Raw genomic sequence first — 17,796 nt, 5'->3', positions numbered from 1 at the left:
AGTATTAAAAGGTAGAAGGATCGGCAAGGGTCAATACTAGAGTCAAAATTAGGAAGGTTGTGACAGTGCCAGAAAGAACGAATACAACAGAGGTGCCAGAAAAGAGTAAGTCAGCAGCAGTTATGGCAGTGGTGTTGGAAAGTTACAGTGATATTACAAAGGGTCACATACTTCCCATTGATGACTCCATCTGGGTTGAGCATGGGCACAATCTTGAAAACGTAGGATTCCCTGAGGCTCTGTGCCATTGGACTGGGGCTCATTAAGAACTCTAATGTGCCTTTCATCACCCAGCTTGCATTGGTCTCTCCAGGATGCACTCGAGCCGTCAGGAACACGTATGGTCGATTCTCTGGACAGTACAGCAAATCTGGCTAAATCAAGTCTCAGATACATAACAGAGCTTTGCACATCGCTAAAAATTACTTGGTCTTACTTATTAGACTTACTATTACTACTAATAAGCTCATTCAGAGTTTCCATCAATAAAGCCATAAAATTCAATGCTACTGGCTTGCATAAGAATAGAAAAATAGAAGCCGGAAGCTGCAAGAAAAAGTTGCTTGTACTCACTGAACTGGCAGATCTGGTCATTACTGCTGGATTGTGGCATGGCAGTGATGGTAAGGAGGGGGCAGCTGTTGCCCCCAAGAGTCTCACACAAGACATCCTGACGTAGATAGATCTGAGGAGTTCTTAGTGCCTCCAGCTTTTGCAAGTGCATCTGTTCAAAGAGAACCAGACACTACTGTGGCAGACTGCACAAGACAGTAGGCTGTGTACTGACTAACAAAGAGTACAATGCAGTAGACTGTGTAGTTATTAAACAACTTTCACATTTTATGATGGAAACTGCCAGCATTTAACAAATCTCTTCTGCAAAACACTCTCGTATGGTCAAACAAGGTCAGTAAGATTCTTTAGATAAAAATGTGCTCATGTTTTTGTGAAAAACATTTCAGACATATATGAAGTTAATCACCAGAAAATTCTCTAAATCATGTACCAAAATCTCTGATGTCTTGCTCTCACAAAAAGCCACTACTTGCCATCTTGATGTGCTTGTTCCCCTTTTTATTGTTTTTCTGCAACTCAAGTATACGTATTCTGAGTTATCCAGAAAGATGTACTGAATGAATAAAATCAGTTTGGACTTCATTGGCATGAGAAGTCCAGTAGAGCTGCATCCCCTTTCTCAGTTCTTCTTCTTCTTGACCTCTTCAAAACATGTATGGTCAGCCACTTGATCCGTCTTACCTCACTAGAGCAGTGTGTGTACAAATAGCCTGAATCTTACTCATCATATAGAGCTTAACAGGTGGTTTGGTTTCCTTTTCTGTCCGTACTCTCAAGATTTTAACAGGAGTCATCTACTCTGTAGATGGCCCACAGATGTTGCTCTTTTTACCCCCAACTGACATACATATAGTTGCTGAACCGTAAATAAGGTTCTACCAGTACAACATACAAGGGTTCACATATTTTTTTCCAGCCTGGACCTCAATGATAAAATGATGTATTCAATACTGACAAGAAGTAAATTTGTTTGTTTGTTATTGGTTTATCTTAGTTGAAGATAAGACCAAATTTTATGAGTAATTAATGCCGAAATCCAGATAATTCCAAAGGGCTCACAATGTTTCTTGCAATAGTGTATTCTTATGAGGCATATCTTTATGACATCCCCACCTAGATGAGCGATCGCCATCTATAACTTTGCTTTTGTAAAGCTGAGATCCTCCGTTTTCGTGCTGGTTGAACCCATTGGATAAAACTACTAAAATCACTCAAAAATTACTTTTGTGAAGAGCTTGGGAGTAATAAGTGACTCTAGTTTGTTTCTCCCAGGACAGCAAAGTCATAAAAGCTTGACCTTACAGATCCTGTACAACACTTGTAGAATCTCTCCATATCTCACATCACACTATCCAACTCCATGACACAGCTATCGTGATATTTTGCCTGGACTACTCCAATTCTCTCCTGTCTGGTCTTCTAGCCTCTGGCATCTTAAAGCTTTCCAACTAATTCTGAATGCTACGACAAGTTGTGTGACCTGTTAAAAATTTCACGCATGTCTCCTGTCCACATCTCTCTCCACTGGTTTCCTGTAGCTGCCTGGATCAAGTTCAAAACTGGTTATGGCATACAAGACAGTTAATGGATCACCACTGGATACCTAAAAGACCTGCTCAGTTGTAACACCCAAGCAAATCATTTTATTCCTCTGCTTCTTGCCATTAGCTTTTCAAAAGACAGAAAGAAAAATTCAAAGCCAGACTGTTCCCAATTTTGGCACCAGTGTAGTAGAAAAAACCCCTTCTCCCCCTCAGAACAGCTGGATCCCTCTCATCATTTAAGAAAGGTGTCAAACCCACTGATCTTTCAATCTCTTGACATCTACATAAATTTATTCAGTAATGTCTTCAATAATTTGTTTAAATGTGTTTGATAAGTGAATAACTTGTTGCATATCCTTTTAAATAATAGTCTGCCAAATGAATAAATATGATGTACACTGCAGACCCATTTCAATGAGGCAAGTTAAAATGAATCCACTGTAGGCTCATGTCTCTCAGTGCCTCCAACTTAAGACTTGGTATTTGCCAATGTTTGCTATGTAAAACTCTGTGATAGTGCTAAATATATGAATAACTTTTGTTTTCATATTTAACTTTTTTGATTACATGTAAAAATAAAGTTTCATTTAGATAAATGTGATTACTTCAGAGTTATTGGGATTACATAAGTAACAAGTGGGTTTGGTTCAATGTCATTCTAGGACTTTCTGTTTAAAACAGTAAATATTGCCTCTTTCCTGACAACTACACACAAAGCAGTTTGCACTGCAAATGTATTTTTTAAGGGAAATGGGGGACAGTTGGAAGTACTGTCATGGATAGCTACTGTATATTTTCAATATAGAATATGTTTTGGACTAAGCGTATTTTTTCCAGGAAGTATGTGCTTCTTCATTCCCTTTTGATATACAAATATGAAATAACAAGACAGATACATATAAGAATTAATAGGGTGTTACTATATCAAAGGCTCCATATTCCACCAGTCTGCATAGTGCAACTTATGTTTGAAGTCGCAGGAAGTGCTTTGAGATTGGGGTAATGCATGACACTGCAAAGAAACTGTGACTGTACCTTGAGGGTAGAATAGGTGTATGGATAATGATAGGCAAAATAGCAGACATCATCCCGGTACTGGAAAGTCACGGTAAAGGTCATTGTGTAGTAAGACTTTCCCTTCTGTCCTCCAGCTGCTATGGAACTCCTGGAAAAGTGGTTTCTATAGAGCAGGAAAAGAAGGGGGGGAAAAAAAAAAAGTCTGACTAAAACAAAATCCAAATTACTTTCTAGAAACCTATAGACAATAAGAGCAAAAAGCTCAAAAGGGAAATGATAAGCTTTAACAAAAAAATTATAGAAAACAGCAGGTTGTGTACAGGGTAAGCACATGTATGTTACTTAAAATTGATACTTTAAACCTCACTCCCTGCTACACTTATAGTAGCCTTGTATAAAATACGTAAATTTGAGTAAAATATACCCAGCTCTATACATGTGTCAAAGACCATAACTCAGACATCGCCTAAACGACAAAATAAATAACAATAACCTCATCGTCAAAGGCTGTGTACAGTGATGTCACACCACCACCCTGTGGCCAGGGGGAGACACGGCAAGGACAATTACACTGGGAAACTTGCTGTGGAAATCTAACGAAAATCCCTGAGCCATGCAATGGTTGACATGTCAGAAGGAAGGGGTGGGGGGTTCTGTTCCTGTGATGATCCCTGCTTTGCACTGTGTTGTGGCACAAGGATTAAGTCCAGCTGTGCTGGTTCTGCCTGAGGAAACACAATTTGCCATATTTTTCTGCTGTGCCTGTCTTGTGATGTGGCTTCCAACAACAGGCAACATGCAGGTCAAACAAAATGGAATTACATTTTGACTTACTTTTGTCAGACAAGCAACTACAAACGATTATGCTCTCTCGGCCAGTCCGAGGGAAAATTACTCCACTCCCTCACTTGGTACTCTTCATTAGCTCAATCAGGCGATTCATCTCTAGCTAATCGTTTTAGTTCCAGAGTCTGCTCAACCTCAGGCCCTTTTTTTCCATGCCGGCGTCAGAGCGGATTACAGGCAGGATGCCGGGCATGAAGCAGACAAACCTCAAGAGCACAAAACCTTGTGTTTCCTGCAGGACCACACAGGACAAAAGTATAGTGCTGTGTAGAGAGCTTTGCAGAGACCAAGGTATACAGCGCACTGCTTAGCCTAATCACACAGAGGCCTTGATAGTGCCGGGGCCAGTAAATCAGCCTGCTTGTGCCAGTAAACCAGTCTGTTCGTCCTCTTCAATACAAAACATGTCAGAAGCCATTGTGACAGACCTGTGTGCTTATCAAACACAATGCCACACATTTGCAACCTGCTTACTTGATCAGTTTCTTTATAAAATTAGCTAAATTTTGTTATTACACCTTTATTTTTTGAGACAAAGGATGACTTGTCTGAAAAAGAATGCCAAAACACAACTTAAGGAGAAAGATTCACGGTATACCAGTGATACGAGAAACATCTGTACTGTGCTAGTTATGACTGCTGTCTGGAGGGAAACTGAGTAAAGACTTACTTGTAATAGCAGATTTCTGTCCCTGTGCGAACCCAGCGAGGGTGCCCACTGATGGCTTCTTGGACCGAGTACATCAGCACCTGCATACCTGTGGAGAAATCGGCACATCAGCATCTGCACATACCATAGGAGAGACAGGTGCAGGACAATGGAAGAACGAGCACATCGCCACCATACTGAATGAGAAAGGTAGGCTTGGGGACCTCAATAGGTTTTGCAGTATTTACAAAGTGTTAAAAACCCAGAGCAGCAAGTTAGTAAATAATAAATAGTTAGTAAATAATATATTGTCAGTTAAATGTGTAAGTTGATGGGAACTATTTTTTTTTCATGAGGTATTTGGTTAACAAATTTCCGCAGGAAATCAGCCAATGTCTTCCCAACTCTTCTATAACAAGCTCCAAAGATGGAGGACACTTGTGAGTTCCTTTTCCTTTACTCTTCTTTCTAGTTCGTCCCACACTAGCATTTCACAGTTTACCCTAGACTGGTATTTTACAGAGAAACAAAATCCTACTGAGATAACAATCTAGAAATTATTTAAAAAAAAAAAAGTCTCCTACATATATCCTGTGTCCCTATTTTCAAACGTAAATCAACTGCAACCAATATATTCATTAATTAATGTTCTTTCTTTTACTTAATGCCAACAATCACCTCCTACTCTCTCCTTCTGAACTGAACCTGCCCTGGTTTATAAATAAGTCCCTCTTGCAGGTTGTTCCACTGAACATGAAAACTCAGATTGATTAACTCAAAACTGTGTCAACTAGAGCTGCAGTTTAAACATATATTCAATTTACTTTAACTAAAGAAAAGATTCTTGTAAGATATCTACAATCTTATATTTAAGATTTCTTGTTTGTCAGAATAAAATTTACATTTATTCATTTGGCAGGGGCTTTTCTCCAAAACGACATACATCTCACAGAAAATACAATGTGTGCAGAAAGCAGAGAGTTAAATGCAGATGCGCGATTCTTAAGTGCAGTTTGTTCTTTCCACCATATGAACCGATGTTCATCACACAAGTAGCTGCATAAAACTTGATCCGAATAGCCACTATTCCAAATCACCTTCTTAAGAAAAATTTCTTTTTTTGAGATATAAACATTTACGTTACACAATTTCTTTACACACGTGTGCACACACTTCATTACAATACTAGTGATTTCCTTTCTTTCCAGCTGGTTTTATTATTTACTATTTGAATTAAATGTAATAGTTACACTTTGTTTCAACATACTGTTTGCATTGGTTACACTGATTCTTTTAGGCCTTATATAGAGAACTGGCTGCTCCATCATAGATAAATGTACATACCTGTGGAAAAACAAGCACATCACACTGAATTGTCAAATACCTTGAGGAACTCAGAACTATTCGCTTGTCACATGGTTCAGTTTATTGATTTTGTGCAACCAGTTCTTTGCTTGGTGGGTGCTCTTGAACCACAAACAAGGCAGCAGAACTGGACACTAAAGCTAAAACAAAGATTGTTTCAGTGTGCTAGACTGGACAGCTGGAGAGAAGTAGTATGTGAAAACCATGGTTGGTGCTTGTTTTTAGCTGACAGAGCATCCAATCAGATCTGTCCCTGCAGCTGTTTGACACTGGCAGGGTGCCTTGCCTTGGAAGAACACATCCAAAATTTTCTACCTGTTTCCCGCACTGCTTACCATAATTGAACTGGCTGTTGACCTTCTCGCAGTTGATGATGTTGAACCGATAGGAGGAGCCCACACGCATGCCGCTCACCTCAAAGTAGAACCACTGGTGGTAATGATTACTGTTGATGTCTGAGTTCAGGATAAGGTCATATTCAAACCTGGAAAAGACAGAAAAGCATCTGTTTATTCTTAGCTGATTCAAAACCTCTGAAACAGGCTTGAATCGACAGGTAAAGTGTGAACATGGGGCCAGTTCTTCTTACAAATTGGCTGTAAGCAACATAAATCAAAGTGTAAAAAAATTGTATTCTTTCAGCAGTTCCTAAATACACCACAGGAAAAGAAGATTTATGACAGAACTTTCACATCTGTGTTTTCTGCCCTCTCAGGACAGCCCCCATGCAATTTTACATCCAACAATCACAGTGGGCTGACATGGAAAATGGCCCGTGAAACTTTACTCTGATTTCAGAGAGCAGGTTCTAGAGGAATTCTGGGCCTCATAGTTTCATACTGCTACAAGTGCATACATATGCTTTCACACACACACACACACACACACACACACACACACTTTCTGAACCGCTTGTCCCATACGGGGTCGCGGGGAACCGGAGCCTACCCGGTAACACAGGGCGTAAGGCCGGAGGGGGAGGGGACACACCCAGGACGGGACGCCAGTCCGTCGCAAGGCACCCCAAGTGGGACTTGAACCCCAGACCCACTGGACAGTAGGACCCGGTCCAACCCACTGCGCCACCGCACCCCACCATATGCTTTCAAATCAAGACAACTCATGTGAAAACTCTGAAAGCATTTTTCATAATCATTATAGCCTTCTAGAGACTCCTGTCTTCCCCACACCATTACTGGCCCATCTAATGTCTTTACATATTGCAACAGTAAGTCAAGACACTTTAACTGACAGAACATATGCAAGGTATTATTTCTGGAGGTGGGAAAACATCAACACCTGTACCTTGTTAAAAAAAGCTTTAAAAAAAGAAGGGGAAAAAAAAAAAAAAAAAACATACTTCCTGACTTGAACTGCTTTCCTCAGGTTTCCAGATTCAAACTGAGAGTTGAATTTCAGGGATTCTCCATCATCAATCACTGGTGACCTGAAATGTGTACAGCTATGATTTTATGAGGTTAAGAAACACATTCCGACATACCGAAGCAATTTTATCCTTAAAGAGCTAAGCTGGATTGTGTTTAATGGCTCATTGTTCACTTCTGTCAATAGGAGGGAAGACTAGAGCACACCTTTTCAAATCCAGATCATACACAACTTTGTCTAGAATGTCGTTGGGGTGGATCATCCTCTCAATGTCTTGGAATATTTTTGCTCTGCACAAGGAAATGAGTTTAAAAATAGCACATAAGTGACAGTTATCTCAACAAATGTGTGCAGCTGTGCATTTGTATGACAAAAGAATGAACAAATGCATGCTCTGATTTGCTTTACAATGGTCATAAGTCCACAGACTTTGTACTGAACAACAATCATAATGTTAGAATGCTTTTTATAAATTTAGTCCTGGAAAATTAAACAGGATCAGTGCAACCAGTCTCAATCAGTCAGTTAATGAAGTGACCCAACCACTTCTTTCATGAATAATTTGTACTGTGGCCTAATGGGTCTTACCTTTGAACTCCATAGACTCTCTCAAGGATGTGTTCCCGGAATGTGGGTGCAACATGGCCAAAGTAGTCAGGGTAGGCCACTTCTGTGTACTGAGGGACAGATTTGGTGCCTTTCACCATGTCGATGTAAAGCTCAGGGTCATGAAGTGGTAGCAAGGCAGCTGTGTCCGGGACCTCCAGAACACCCAGTTCTCCTGATGAGTGGGAGCTGCAGTCATCATCATGCTCCAGCTCTCCTTGGAGGCTACCTACCACTGGGGACTGGCTCTGTCCATTAAGGGTGTCCTCCTCCAGTGCCACCCGCTCCAGCTCCTGTGCAAGCCCCTCCCCAGCCCCACCAGCACCCCCAGGACCATCCTTAGAGATGCAGATGCTGTCCAAGTCAAGTGGAAGGTCTGTGAGTTCACCCTGGGCTAGACTCAGAGGGCTAGGTGCATGAGCTGTGGGGACTACAATTGGCGCAAGGGACTTTGGTAGCACTGCTGGGGTCTGACATGACTTGCTGCTGTCAAAGCTGTACCCCTGCAAGGCAACATTAAATATCATGCAAAGAACTGCATAAACATAGGCTGCCTGAGAGAAACTGGCTGGAAAAGAGTTATGATCTCCCAGGATGGAACAGTGTACCACTAACAAGTATCACCAAAGCCTTGGGATTCTCTACCCATAGGCATTTACAGTACATATAAAAAAGACTTCAATATTTTTTCCAGCTTTGCCCTGTTTGGGACTATCAGAAAGGACAAAAGACAATTACTTATTGCTTTATGAAAATACAAACACAACTGATGAAGAATATCATGTGTATCACAGCTAGTTGAGCGGTGAAGACCCTCCAGAGGCAGGCAAAACAACACCCCACTCTGGGAACAGTAGAAGAAATTCATTCAGCCTGCCAAGACAAACCTCTAATTCTGTACTGGGTCACAAACTAGGCACAATCCACAGGCAGGGACAGAGCTGAGGTCAGAGCTAGCTGAGAAGTGGAATTGCAGCAGTGAGCACTTTTACCTGAAAGTTCTCAGACAATTCTGGAAAAAAACACTCATACATCTTCAGGTCCTCCAAAGGCCTGGTAAGGTTCTCTTTGGGTCGCAGTTTGCTGATATCAGTTTCAATGTCATCATTCTAAAAAGAAGTGAGAACATTTGTATATATTACCACTGTATGTCACAAAGAATGCAGGCCTACACACTGAACAGAGGACTAAACTGCTGAATTCATCACACTAGCTTATGAACTGTAAAGATTTGTGCATGCATTGATTCATGTTGCATCATTTAGACAGTTGCATGAGGTGCTGAAAAGGTGAAGAGCAATGTAAGAATAGAAGGTGTGAAAATAAAAGTGACCAGAAAAACAAAGTGACTTTTTAGATGGTGCATTAATGAAAATCTGGTAGATGATAGCATAATGAATAACATTCAACATTATGAGACAGCTAGCAGCATAGCAGTCAAAGCTGCTGCCTTTGGACCCAAAAGTCACAGGTTCAAATCCCATGTCCAGTTGGACTACCATTGAGTAAAGTGTACACACACACACACACGCACACACACCTACAACCACTTGTCCCTGGGGGTCCATGCATCAGTGGCTGCCCATCCCTCTTGAATATTCTACTAACTACTAACAAGCATTTCCAATAAGTGTCTTTATCATGCAATCATCCATCCATTGTCAACAACCGCTTGTCCTGAGCGGGGTCGCAGCAAGCCGGAGCCTTACCCGGCAATACAAGGTCGCGGGAGGAAGGGGCACACCCAGGACAGGACTCCAGTCTGTTGCAAGGTACTCGAACCCCAGACCCGCCGCACAGCGGGCACTGGCTGAACCTGATGCGCCACCACGCGCCACCTCTCATTCAATCAAGATTAAATATAAATTTTCCACCTCCTTAAAAGAATACTAAATGCTCATATAGCTGTAACATATTTGAGCACAAGTAACCTTTACCTTATTTACAATAAATGGTTTTTGTGGTTTCATTATGCAGTATTTGACTGTGATCCCATTATGTGAGAAGCATCAACAAACTTTGCTTCTCCCAACTGCTACATTCAAGAAAAATATACCAAAAATAAGACTTTAAAATTAAAGGGATGGTGTTAACTGCACAGACACAGTAGTGGGTTTATAGCAGGAGACACTGCACTAATGGTTTGAGAGAAATGAAAGCAAGGTGAATAGATTTACTGTGACCTGTGGGTTACTATATTATAGACCATAAAGTCATAATATTATCCGAGTAGACTAATAGTTATATGCTTGTGACTAAAGTCAGTTCTGCAGGTATAGGCTGAATCCAACACTGTGGGTGTGAGCAGTGTCACATAGCTGTGGGCTGAGTCACTGCACCTGCGTTTTATGGTTCTTCTCATCCTCTTCATTCTCTGTGTCATTCTCAGTGTCAGCCTCTGTGTCATCGTTATCATCGCTCTCATCGACTACATCATCCACTAGTAGGGAGACAGGGACAAGTCAATCTGCAAAATTGCTCTGGGACTTTCCATAACTCTCCTCAAACCATGCACAGAAGTTGTGCAGTCTACATTACAATAATAATTCAAGCAAAATGGCTTATTACACAATTTCATGACTACATGATTACACAAAAATAAAAGCTAATAGTAAATAATCTTTAGGTTAACCAGCTTTCCATTCTTCAGATGTCTGAAGCTAAACTGACAGTAAATTACAATGTAGACTAACAGAAAATACAGGTTTTCTGCTCTAAGAGTGAATTACTTATGAGTCTAAATTTCAGGATTATGCTGGAAAGAGACCCTGGTGAGAGATGTCAGGCTATGAGGCCCCAGAGTGAGAGAGAGAGAAAGAGGGGAAAGACTGGAGAGATAAAGCCTACAATATGCCAATTAGTGTGAAGCAAAGCGGTACCATAATGAGTTATAAATAGAAACCCCCCGCCCCACAAAATCTTCTCAACCTAAAATAGCCCATACCTACTCCACTGAACCATAAAGAAAAAATTATGTGCCACTGAATAAAGAATGTACTTTTCTCATTTAGGGAAAGAAAGATTTAGCCATGGAATGTCAGGGACTCCTTAACTGAGAACTGAGTACCAAGTAATGAGTTATATCCTACCATCAGGTGGCTGGCGGTAGAGTTGGGCCACAGGCCCTTCTGCAGGGATGTGAGGCAGCTGATAGTGGAAGACGCTCCTGATAGTGGGCACAGGTAGCCGGTTCTTGGGGAAGCACTTGCGCATGATAAGGCTGGAGGTGTTGATGAGGGGGTCCAGTGTCCGCACAGAAAGGCACTCCTGTCCCATAGCAAGCCCACAACACAGTCACCAGTGGCAGACACATGTGCAGAGCAGAGCACAGGATGATCTCAAAGCACACCAAACAGCTGCTGGCTGCCTTCCCCTCCCCCACCTCATAGTGTGTTACTAAACAAGATTTCTCACTACATCTGAGTGGCTGAATATAATAGGTTGTGTAGAATATAGTAATGGAGATGAAAACAGGCTACGCAGAATGAGAGAGCTGCAGTCTTTCAGTCAGATGTTCCGAAAACTGATACTGATCTCATAGACATAAATGAGACAGAAACACTGTCAAAAGACCAAGGGAGGCAGAACTCACAGTGGATGTGCTGTACAGAATCCTCATCCCATCAGCTTCAAGGAAAGCCTTGCGGCCCAGCTTGATATTTGTTATGTTGCGAATGCATCCAAGAATGGCCTTGCGGATGTGTACGTGCCTGTGCCTGGTGTCATTGCGGTGCCAGTCTTGGTAGACAGCCAGAAGGGTGGGCACATAGGTCCGATCCACTGCCCGTCGTGCATTTGCCTCTGACAAGAAGGATTGTGTTGACAGCGTTAAAGCCAAGCATACCAAAAGTTACCCACATGGGAAAATATAGTAACCAAATCAAACACACACAGTGATGTTGCACAGCTGCATGTCTCAACAGGGCAGCTATACCTGTAAAATATAATTCACCACACTCACTTGATTTCAGCAGAGCTGCCAACGTGTCCAGTGTGACTCTGTCAAAACAAAGACTCCATATCAACCATAAACAAACAAATTAGCTCATACCACAGGTGGACAACAGCCAGCTGTGAGGCACATGCAGGAGGCATGCATGCCTGAAGAACGGAACAACTAGAAAACCATGGCAAAGGACTGTAAAAATGACACTATTCATCCTACATATGATCAAAATATCCAGTTTTGCATGGAAACACCTCTCATTTGTCTAAGACCACAATCTTTTTAGAATAAATCCCTGACAGGCCTCACAGATGTGTGTGACAAACTCACAGGTATGCATGTGCTGTGGATTGAAACACATACTTCAGAATGCTGGTATTCTTCTTGCTATAGGGACCAATTATTTTGAAGAGCAGCTCCACCACACCATTCTTCCCGAGAGACACTGCATTCACCGCTAAATACATAAAAAGACATAGTTACCAAGCAGGTCAAACACAGTCACACAGTCAATCATTACATGAACACACACACACACACACACACACACACACACACACACACACACACACACACACACACACACACACAATCCACTCCTACAGAAATTGGGTAACCTCACATTTTAGGGATTAGGTTCGCTATGGCTGGCTACAAAAACACTTGATGACAATACTCTTGGATCTATTTTTCACATCAAACTGAATGACACTGACATTATATTTATAGTATCTGGTCACTATAATACTGTATATTCTAACTACTTTCAGCTGAAAGGGTAGAACCAAAATCATTTGGCATCTTTCTTTCAACAGATCAGCAGTTTCTGTCTGTACGGATGGCTGGTGCTGCAGCATACTTACAGTTGGCAGAGTAGACCCGCAGCACTTGCAAACATGGCAGCAGCAGTTTGTGGTTCTGAAGGTTTTGCTTCAGCAGGCTCACAGTGATGTTCAGAGCGCCGTTTATCCGGGCTTTGATGCCAAACTTTCTGTCTGAGAGGGGGGAGAATGTTCAGTAACACACCCCATATGTGGTCTATACTCACATTCCTTCATGTGTCTGTTCCACAGGAGTGCTCAAGATGAAAAAACCCATAATGGCATAATAAGGTCAACTCTGCAACCATCCATCTATGCATTATCAGTAAAGGCTGATCCAGAAAGCACCAAGTCTATCCAAGAACTAAGCATGAGGCAAGGTGCACACAGGATGGACCTCCAGTCCACTGGAGAGCAGCCACACACTCATTCACTCACACGTACATAAAATCGGGTGAACTGGTGGCCCTAAATATACCTTAAACACTGATTTTTGGACTGTGGAAAGAAACCGGAGCCCCAAGATGACACCAAATTTAACAAGGTGAGAACATGCAAACTGTATACAGACTGACCCAAATTCAGACCCAGGTGTGTACCAACAGTCTAGGAGCTGTGAGGCACAAGCACTACCCATTGAGCCCTCATTTTGAAGACACCTTGGTAAAATTCTGCAGTATTATTGTAACATACCCACTAGATGATGGTGTTGTTCCAAACAGAAAAGCAAAGAGAAAAAAACCAATGATACAGAAAAAATATGCTCTCTGTGTTCATACTGTTAAGAATAGAACGTAGGACTCGGACACAGTCAAAGGAATAGAAGGCAAAGCACAATAAAAATGCCCCCTTTATTTCCCGAGGAATTTTTATATGTCCATAAAAAGAACTTTGTTTCTGGAAAAATAATTTCAGGCACAGTGACAGTAACTTTTTATTTTCAGCACATACCAAACAGACAATGGACTCACGTAAGAGCCACAGTGGTCTCTCGCTGAAAGTTTGTGTTAATGTAGGAGGTACGCTGGGTTTGTAGACAAGGCATGGAGTACTGCAGTGATTAGAGTTGTCACCTCGCACTCAAAGGACCCCGTTCCAAATTCCACCTCCTTTTGTAGTACCCTTGAACAAGGTACTTACCTTAAATTACACACACACACACACACACACACACACACACACACACACACACACACACACACACACACACACACCTTAAATTACTCCAGTAAAAAAGAAAAATTCTCAGCTGTAGATATGTAAATCACTTTGAAGAAAAGCACCAGTTTAATAAATGCAATATGAATGTAAAAAGATACCTTTGGGTCCAACTTTGGCCAGGATGGTGTGTAGCTGCAGCATGAGCTCTTCACTGGGTGGCCACTCTTTACTGGTGGTTATCAGAAGCTGGAGCAGAATGGCTGTCCCCCCCTTAGACACGAGCACCCCCACTCTGCGCCCGCCACCTGCCAGCCATGAGGATAATCAGCACTGCAGAGGTTCATTGCTCTCTCACAGGGCCTCTGCTGAAACCTTCACAGCTATCCTCTGTACCCTCATGATGAATGTATAGAGCATAACTCTTGCCTCACAGCAAGATGAGAGGCATTTGTACAAGGGACCTAGATAACACCAGAAACACTATAGTACTTTAGTACATGAAGAATTTGCAACATGACAAGCCAAAAGAAACAGAAGTTTCACACATGTAAAACCACGGCCAAAGGGTTGGTTCTGAGCACATCATTGCGTTAGCTCTCACAAAGAAATCCTGATAGAAATCTTTCGGGGAAAAGGACAGATAAAGGGCATCAGTGCTATGGAAGCAATGCACTGCAAGAGGAACCCACAGTCTGTTTCCATTATTCTTTATTGTACCTGTCTGGATTGTGTTTTTTTTTTTTTTTTTTTTTAAAATAAATAATTTGAGACTCATTGTAAAGCAAGCCCTAAAGTAAGGCCATACCAAGTCTGACACAGTCATAGAGAATATTTCTTATTAGTAAATACTAAGTCACCCAGTGACCAACTGGCAATTTGTAATAATAAGATAAATATCAGTGTTTAATAATTTGGCAGCTTCCTTTTGTTTTGCCCATTTACCTTTTTCAGAAGAAGTGTTATGTTGAAAACATGCCCTTACCTACAGAGACCAGCTCATTCAGGATACACAATATGTTCAGTATGGTCTGAAGATCCCGTGTGCTCTGATAAAAACAAAAATGTTTAGAGTCATTGCTTCGCCTGCAGCTACAGACACAAATACTGCCACTTACATAAACTGCTATGGCCAACACATATGAACATGTATGTAGAATATGCATAGAAGGTGAAAAGACAGCTTTGTAGACTGATGGAGAAGCAAGACATGTGTAATGGTTTCTACTTTATCTCAGTTCATATCTGGTTTATTAAAAATTATTCAGATACTAACACAAATTACCTTGTGTAAACCCGGTTTCTTGATTTATGAACATAAGTGGTACCAGGAGTCTATAATTTCTTTTGTTAGTAACTGCAGCTACTTTTATCACTTAAGTCATGAGGAATAAAAGCATAATACAAAAGCCCTTCAATATATTTGTGGGCTAGGTTCTGTAAAAATCTTGAATATAGCTATAATAATCAGAAGAAATTAACTCTAATACATAACACTGAGCAGCATTAAAATTATAACTTGTTTAAAATTACTAAAAATATAAATATGTAATCTCTACAAGCTCCTGTTGAATTCTGACTGTTCACTGGCTCATGTGTAACTTTCCTTCATGCCACTCACATCTTTGTTCATTATCTCCACTTTGGTCTCCATAGTGACAGGATGCCTAGAGCTGCTATTATTATTATTATTATTATTATTATTATTTCTTCTTTAGTTGACATATTTCTTCAAGGCATCTTACGAATCATCAACACAAGCAAACACAAGACTTAAGCATTGTGGAACCAAGCTGAATGAAGTATTTCCCACAAACCTATTCTGTTAAGCGTCTTTAACGTTTTAAGTCAGTTGAAAAACACAGGTTGCGCATTTTTTACAGAAAAGAATATACAAATGTGAAGAAAAAATTTTGCAATAAAGATGTTTATCTTCAAAAATTTGTCATTCATGGAACCATTCATGACTTAAGGAGGAAGTAGGATGTGGTAATACACACTTGACAAAGATGTTACTGAAACCTTGGCAACAGTACGCGTTAACTTGAATACGTTCAATAGTGTAGAGTTGACCCTCAAACAACACGGGTTTGAACTGCGTGGGTCCACTTATATGCAGATTTTTTTCAGTAACTATATGGGAAAGTGTTTTGGAGATTTGAGACAATTTGAAAAAATTCGCAGACGAACCGCATAGCCTAGAAATATCGGAAAAATTAAGAAAAAGTCAGGTATGTCATGAATGCATAAAATATATGTAGATACGTCTATTAAATCATTTATTACCATAAAATATACACAAATCTATTATATAAAGTTAAAATTTATCAAAACTTACACACACAAACACTTACAGATCGTACATGGCACCATTCACAGTCGAGAGAAATGCAAACAAACATAAAGATGGAGTATTAAATCAAATTATGTGCTAATCAACTGTTTATGTTATTAGTAAGGTTTCCGGTCAACAGTAGGCTATTAGTAGTTAAGTTTTTGGGGTATCAAAAGTTATACGCAGATTTTTGACTACGCAAGGGGTCGGCGCCCATAACCCCCGCATTGTTCAAGGGTCAACTAGAGTTTTCTTTCAAGAGAAACACCTCAGCTGTGTATTAGTGAGGGTGGCCAGTTTCTCTCGTATCTACAGGAGCTTTATGGGAATTAGCTGTGGTTGTATGTTTCAAGTCATACACTCACCTCTAGGGAAGCCAGGATTACCTCCATGCCACTGGAACCCTTCGCTGTGATCTCTTTCCTGGTTTTCTCTGGAAAGCAAAACCATAAAAAGACCCACCTATCCATTACATGCTAATGTTACAGAGAGTAAAAAAAAAAAAAAAGATTTAGAATATATGGAATAGGTGGAAGATTGATTTTCTAATCTCCATTTTTGTTTGATTTATTTTATAGCACTCTTTCCAGCAAGAACTGCCTCACAGTACTACTTATCATACCAAGTACAACAAGTACTAAGTAAGAGAAATGCAACAAGTAGTAAATGCAGGAAGAATGACACACAGTTAAAACAGGAATGGAAAGAAACAAGTGGGCAATGAAGGGAGGCAACAAAACATAAAATGCTGGAAAAGGCAATAGAAACTTATGAGGGGCCTGAGAGTCAACTGGATCCCCACTCCTACTTGGTGTTAGCATTACACTCACGGAAAGTGTTAGAATGATGTGAGGCTAGTGTTGGGTGGGTGCAAGGCTGCACAGATAATCTCTCATTCCTTACATGCACTCACTGCATGAAAGAGCTTATTAACAGTTAAAAACTCATATCTGGTGTTCTATAGGCTCTACAGGAGGGTGATGCCCTTTCAAAACTTCTAATCCCCAGTCCTGTGCAATCTTGCTGCCCCATTATTATTAAGTGGTGACAGTTCATCAATTCATCAAAGATGCATCTTAGAGCTGCTTTGTTGCATAATGGAAATGTTTTGAAATCAATTCCACTTGGTCATGCAGTGCATATAAAGCAAACATATGACAACAAAAAGCAACTTCTGAGGTGCATAAATTACAACCAATATAGCTTTGTGGTGACTTGAAGGTCATGTTGCTCTCTTGCTTGATCTGCAGATGGCATACAAAAAGCACTGCTATTTTTTCTATAAATGTGATAGCCGTGCAATGGATTCCCACTACATCAATAGAGACTGGCCACTCCGACAGTCATTGGATACTGGAAAGAAAAGTGTTCAGCATCCAGCACTTTTTGAATCTTGTTGATTTTGTTACCACCCTTACACATCAACCTGGGTCTAATGAAAAACTTTGTCCAGGCCATGGACAAAACAAAACCAGCTTTCAAGTATTTCAGAAGAAAATTTCCAAAGGCTAAGTGAAGCTAAGATAAAGGACGGTGTATTAATTTGT

At 40.7% G+C, this 17,796-nt stretch overlaps 1 protein-coding gene across 4 annotated transcripts in view; it reads right to left on the bottom strand.

Moving 5' to 3' along the window:
- The window catches only part of agtpbp1 (ATP/GTP binding carboxypeptidase 1), a 39,634-nt gene that overhangs the window by 10,410 nt on the left and 11,428 nt on the right, over nucleotides 1–17,796 (bottom strand). For all 4 annotated transcript variants that reach the window (XM_018759438.2, XM_018759437.2, XM_018759439.2 and 1 more), the window contains 18 exons: nucleotides 16,615–16,682; nucleotides 14,900–14,963; nucleotides 14,076–14,222; nucleotides 12,799–12,930; nucleotides 12,299–12,392; nucleotides 11,951–11,988; nucleotides 11,582–11,790; nucleotides 11,079–11,256; nucleotides 10,329–10,429; nucleotides 8,982–9,098; nucleotides 7,972–8,492; nucleotides 7,590–7,673; nucleotides 7,358–7,444; nucleotides 6,333–6,481; nucleotides 4,654–4,741; nucleotides 3,156–3,300; nucleotides 574–724; nucleotides 172–352 (listed from right to left, as the gene is read on the bottom strand). In XM_018759438.2, the coding sequence (XP_018614954.1) occupies nucleotides 172–352; nucleotides 574–724; nucleotides 3,156–3,300; nucleotides 4,654–4,741; nucleotides 6,333–6,481; nucleotides 7,358–7,444; nucleotides 7,590–7,673; nucleotides 7,972–8,492; nucleotides 8,982–9,098; nucleotides 10,329–10,429; nucleotides 11,079–11,256; nucleotides 11,582–11,790; nucleotides 11,951–11,988; nucleotides 12,299–12,392; nucleotides 12,799–12,930; nucleotides 14,076–14,222; nucleotides 14,900–14,963; nucleotides 16,615–16,682 (2,554 nt within the window). The remainder of the gene's footprint in view (nucleotides 1–171; nucleotides 353–573; nucleotides 725–3,155; nucleotides 3,301–4,653; nucleotides 4,742–6,332; nucleotides 6,482–7,357; nucleotides 7,445–7,589; nucleotides 7,674–7,971; nucleotides 8,493–8,981; nucleotides 9,099–10,328; nucleotides 10,430–11,078; nucleotides 11,257–11,581; nucleotides 11,791–11,950; nucleotides 11,989–12,298; nucleotides 12,393–12,798; nucleotides 12,931–14,075; nucleotides 14,223–14,899; nucleotides 14,964–16,614; nucleotides 16,683–17,796) is intronic.

The sequence above is a fragment of the Scleropages formosus genome, chromosome 17 (genome assembly GCF_900964775.1).
Source record: "Scleropages formosus chromosome 17, fSclFor1.1, whole genome shotgun sequence".
NCBI lineage: Eukaryota > Metazoa > Chordata > Actinopteri > Osteoglossiformes > Osteoglossidae > Scleropages > Scleropages formosus.
This window is presented reverse-complemented; position numbering and strand designations above follow the sequence as displayed.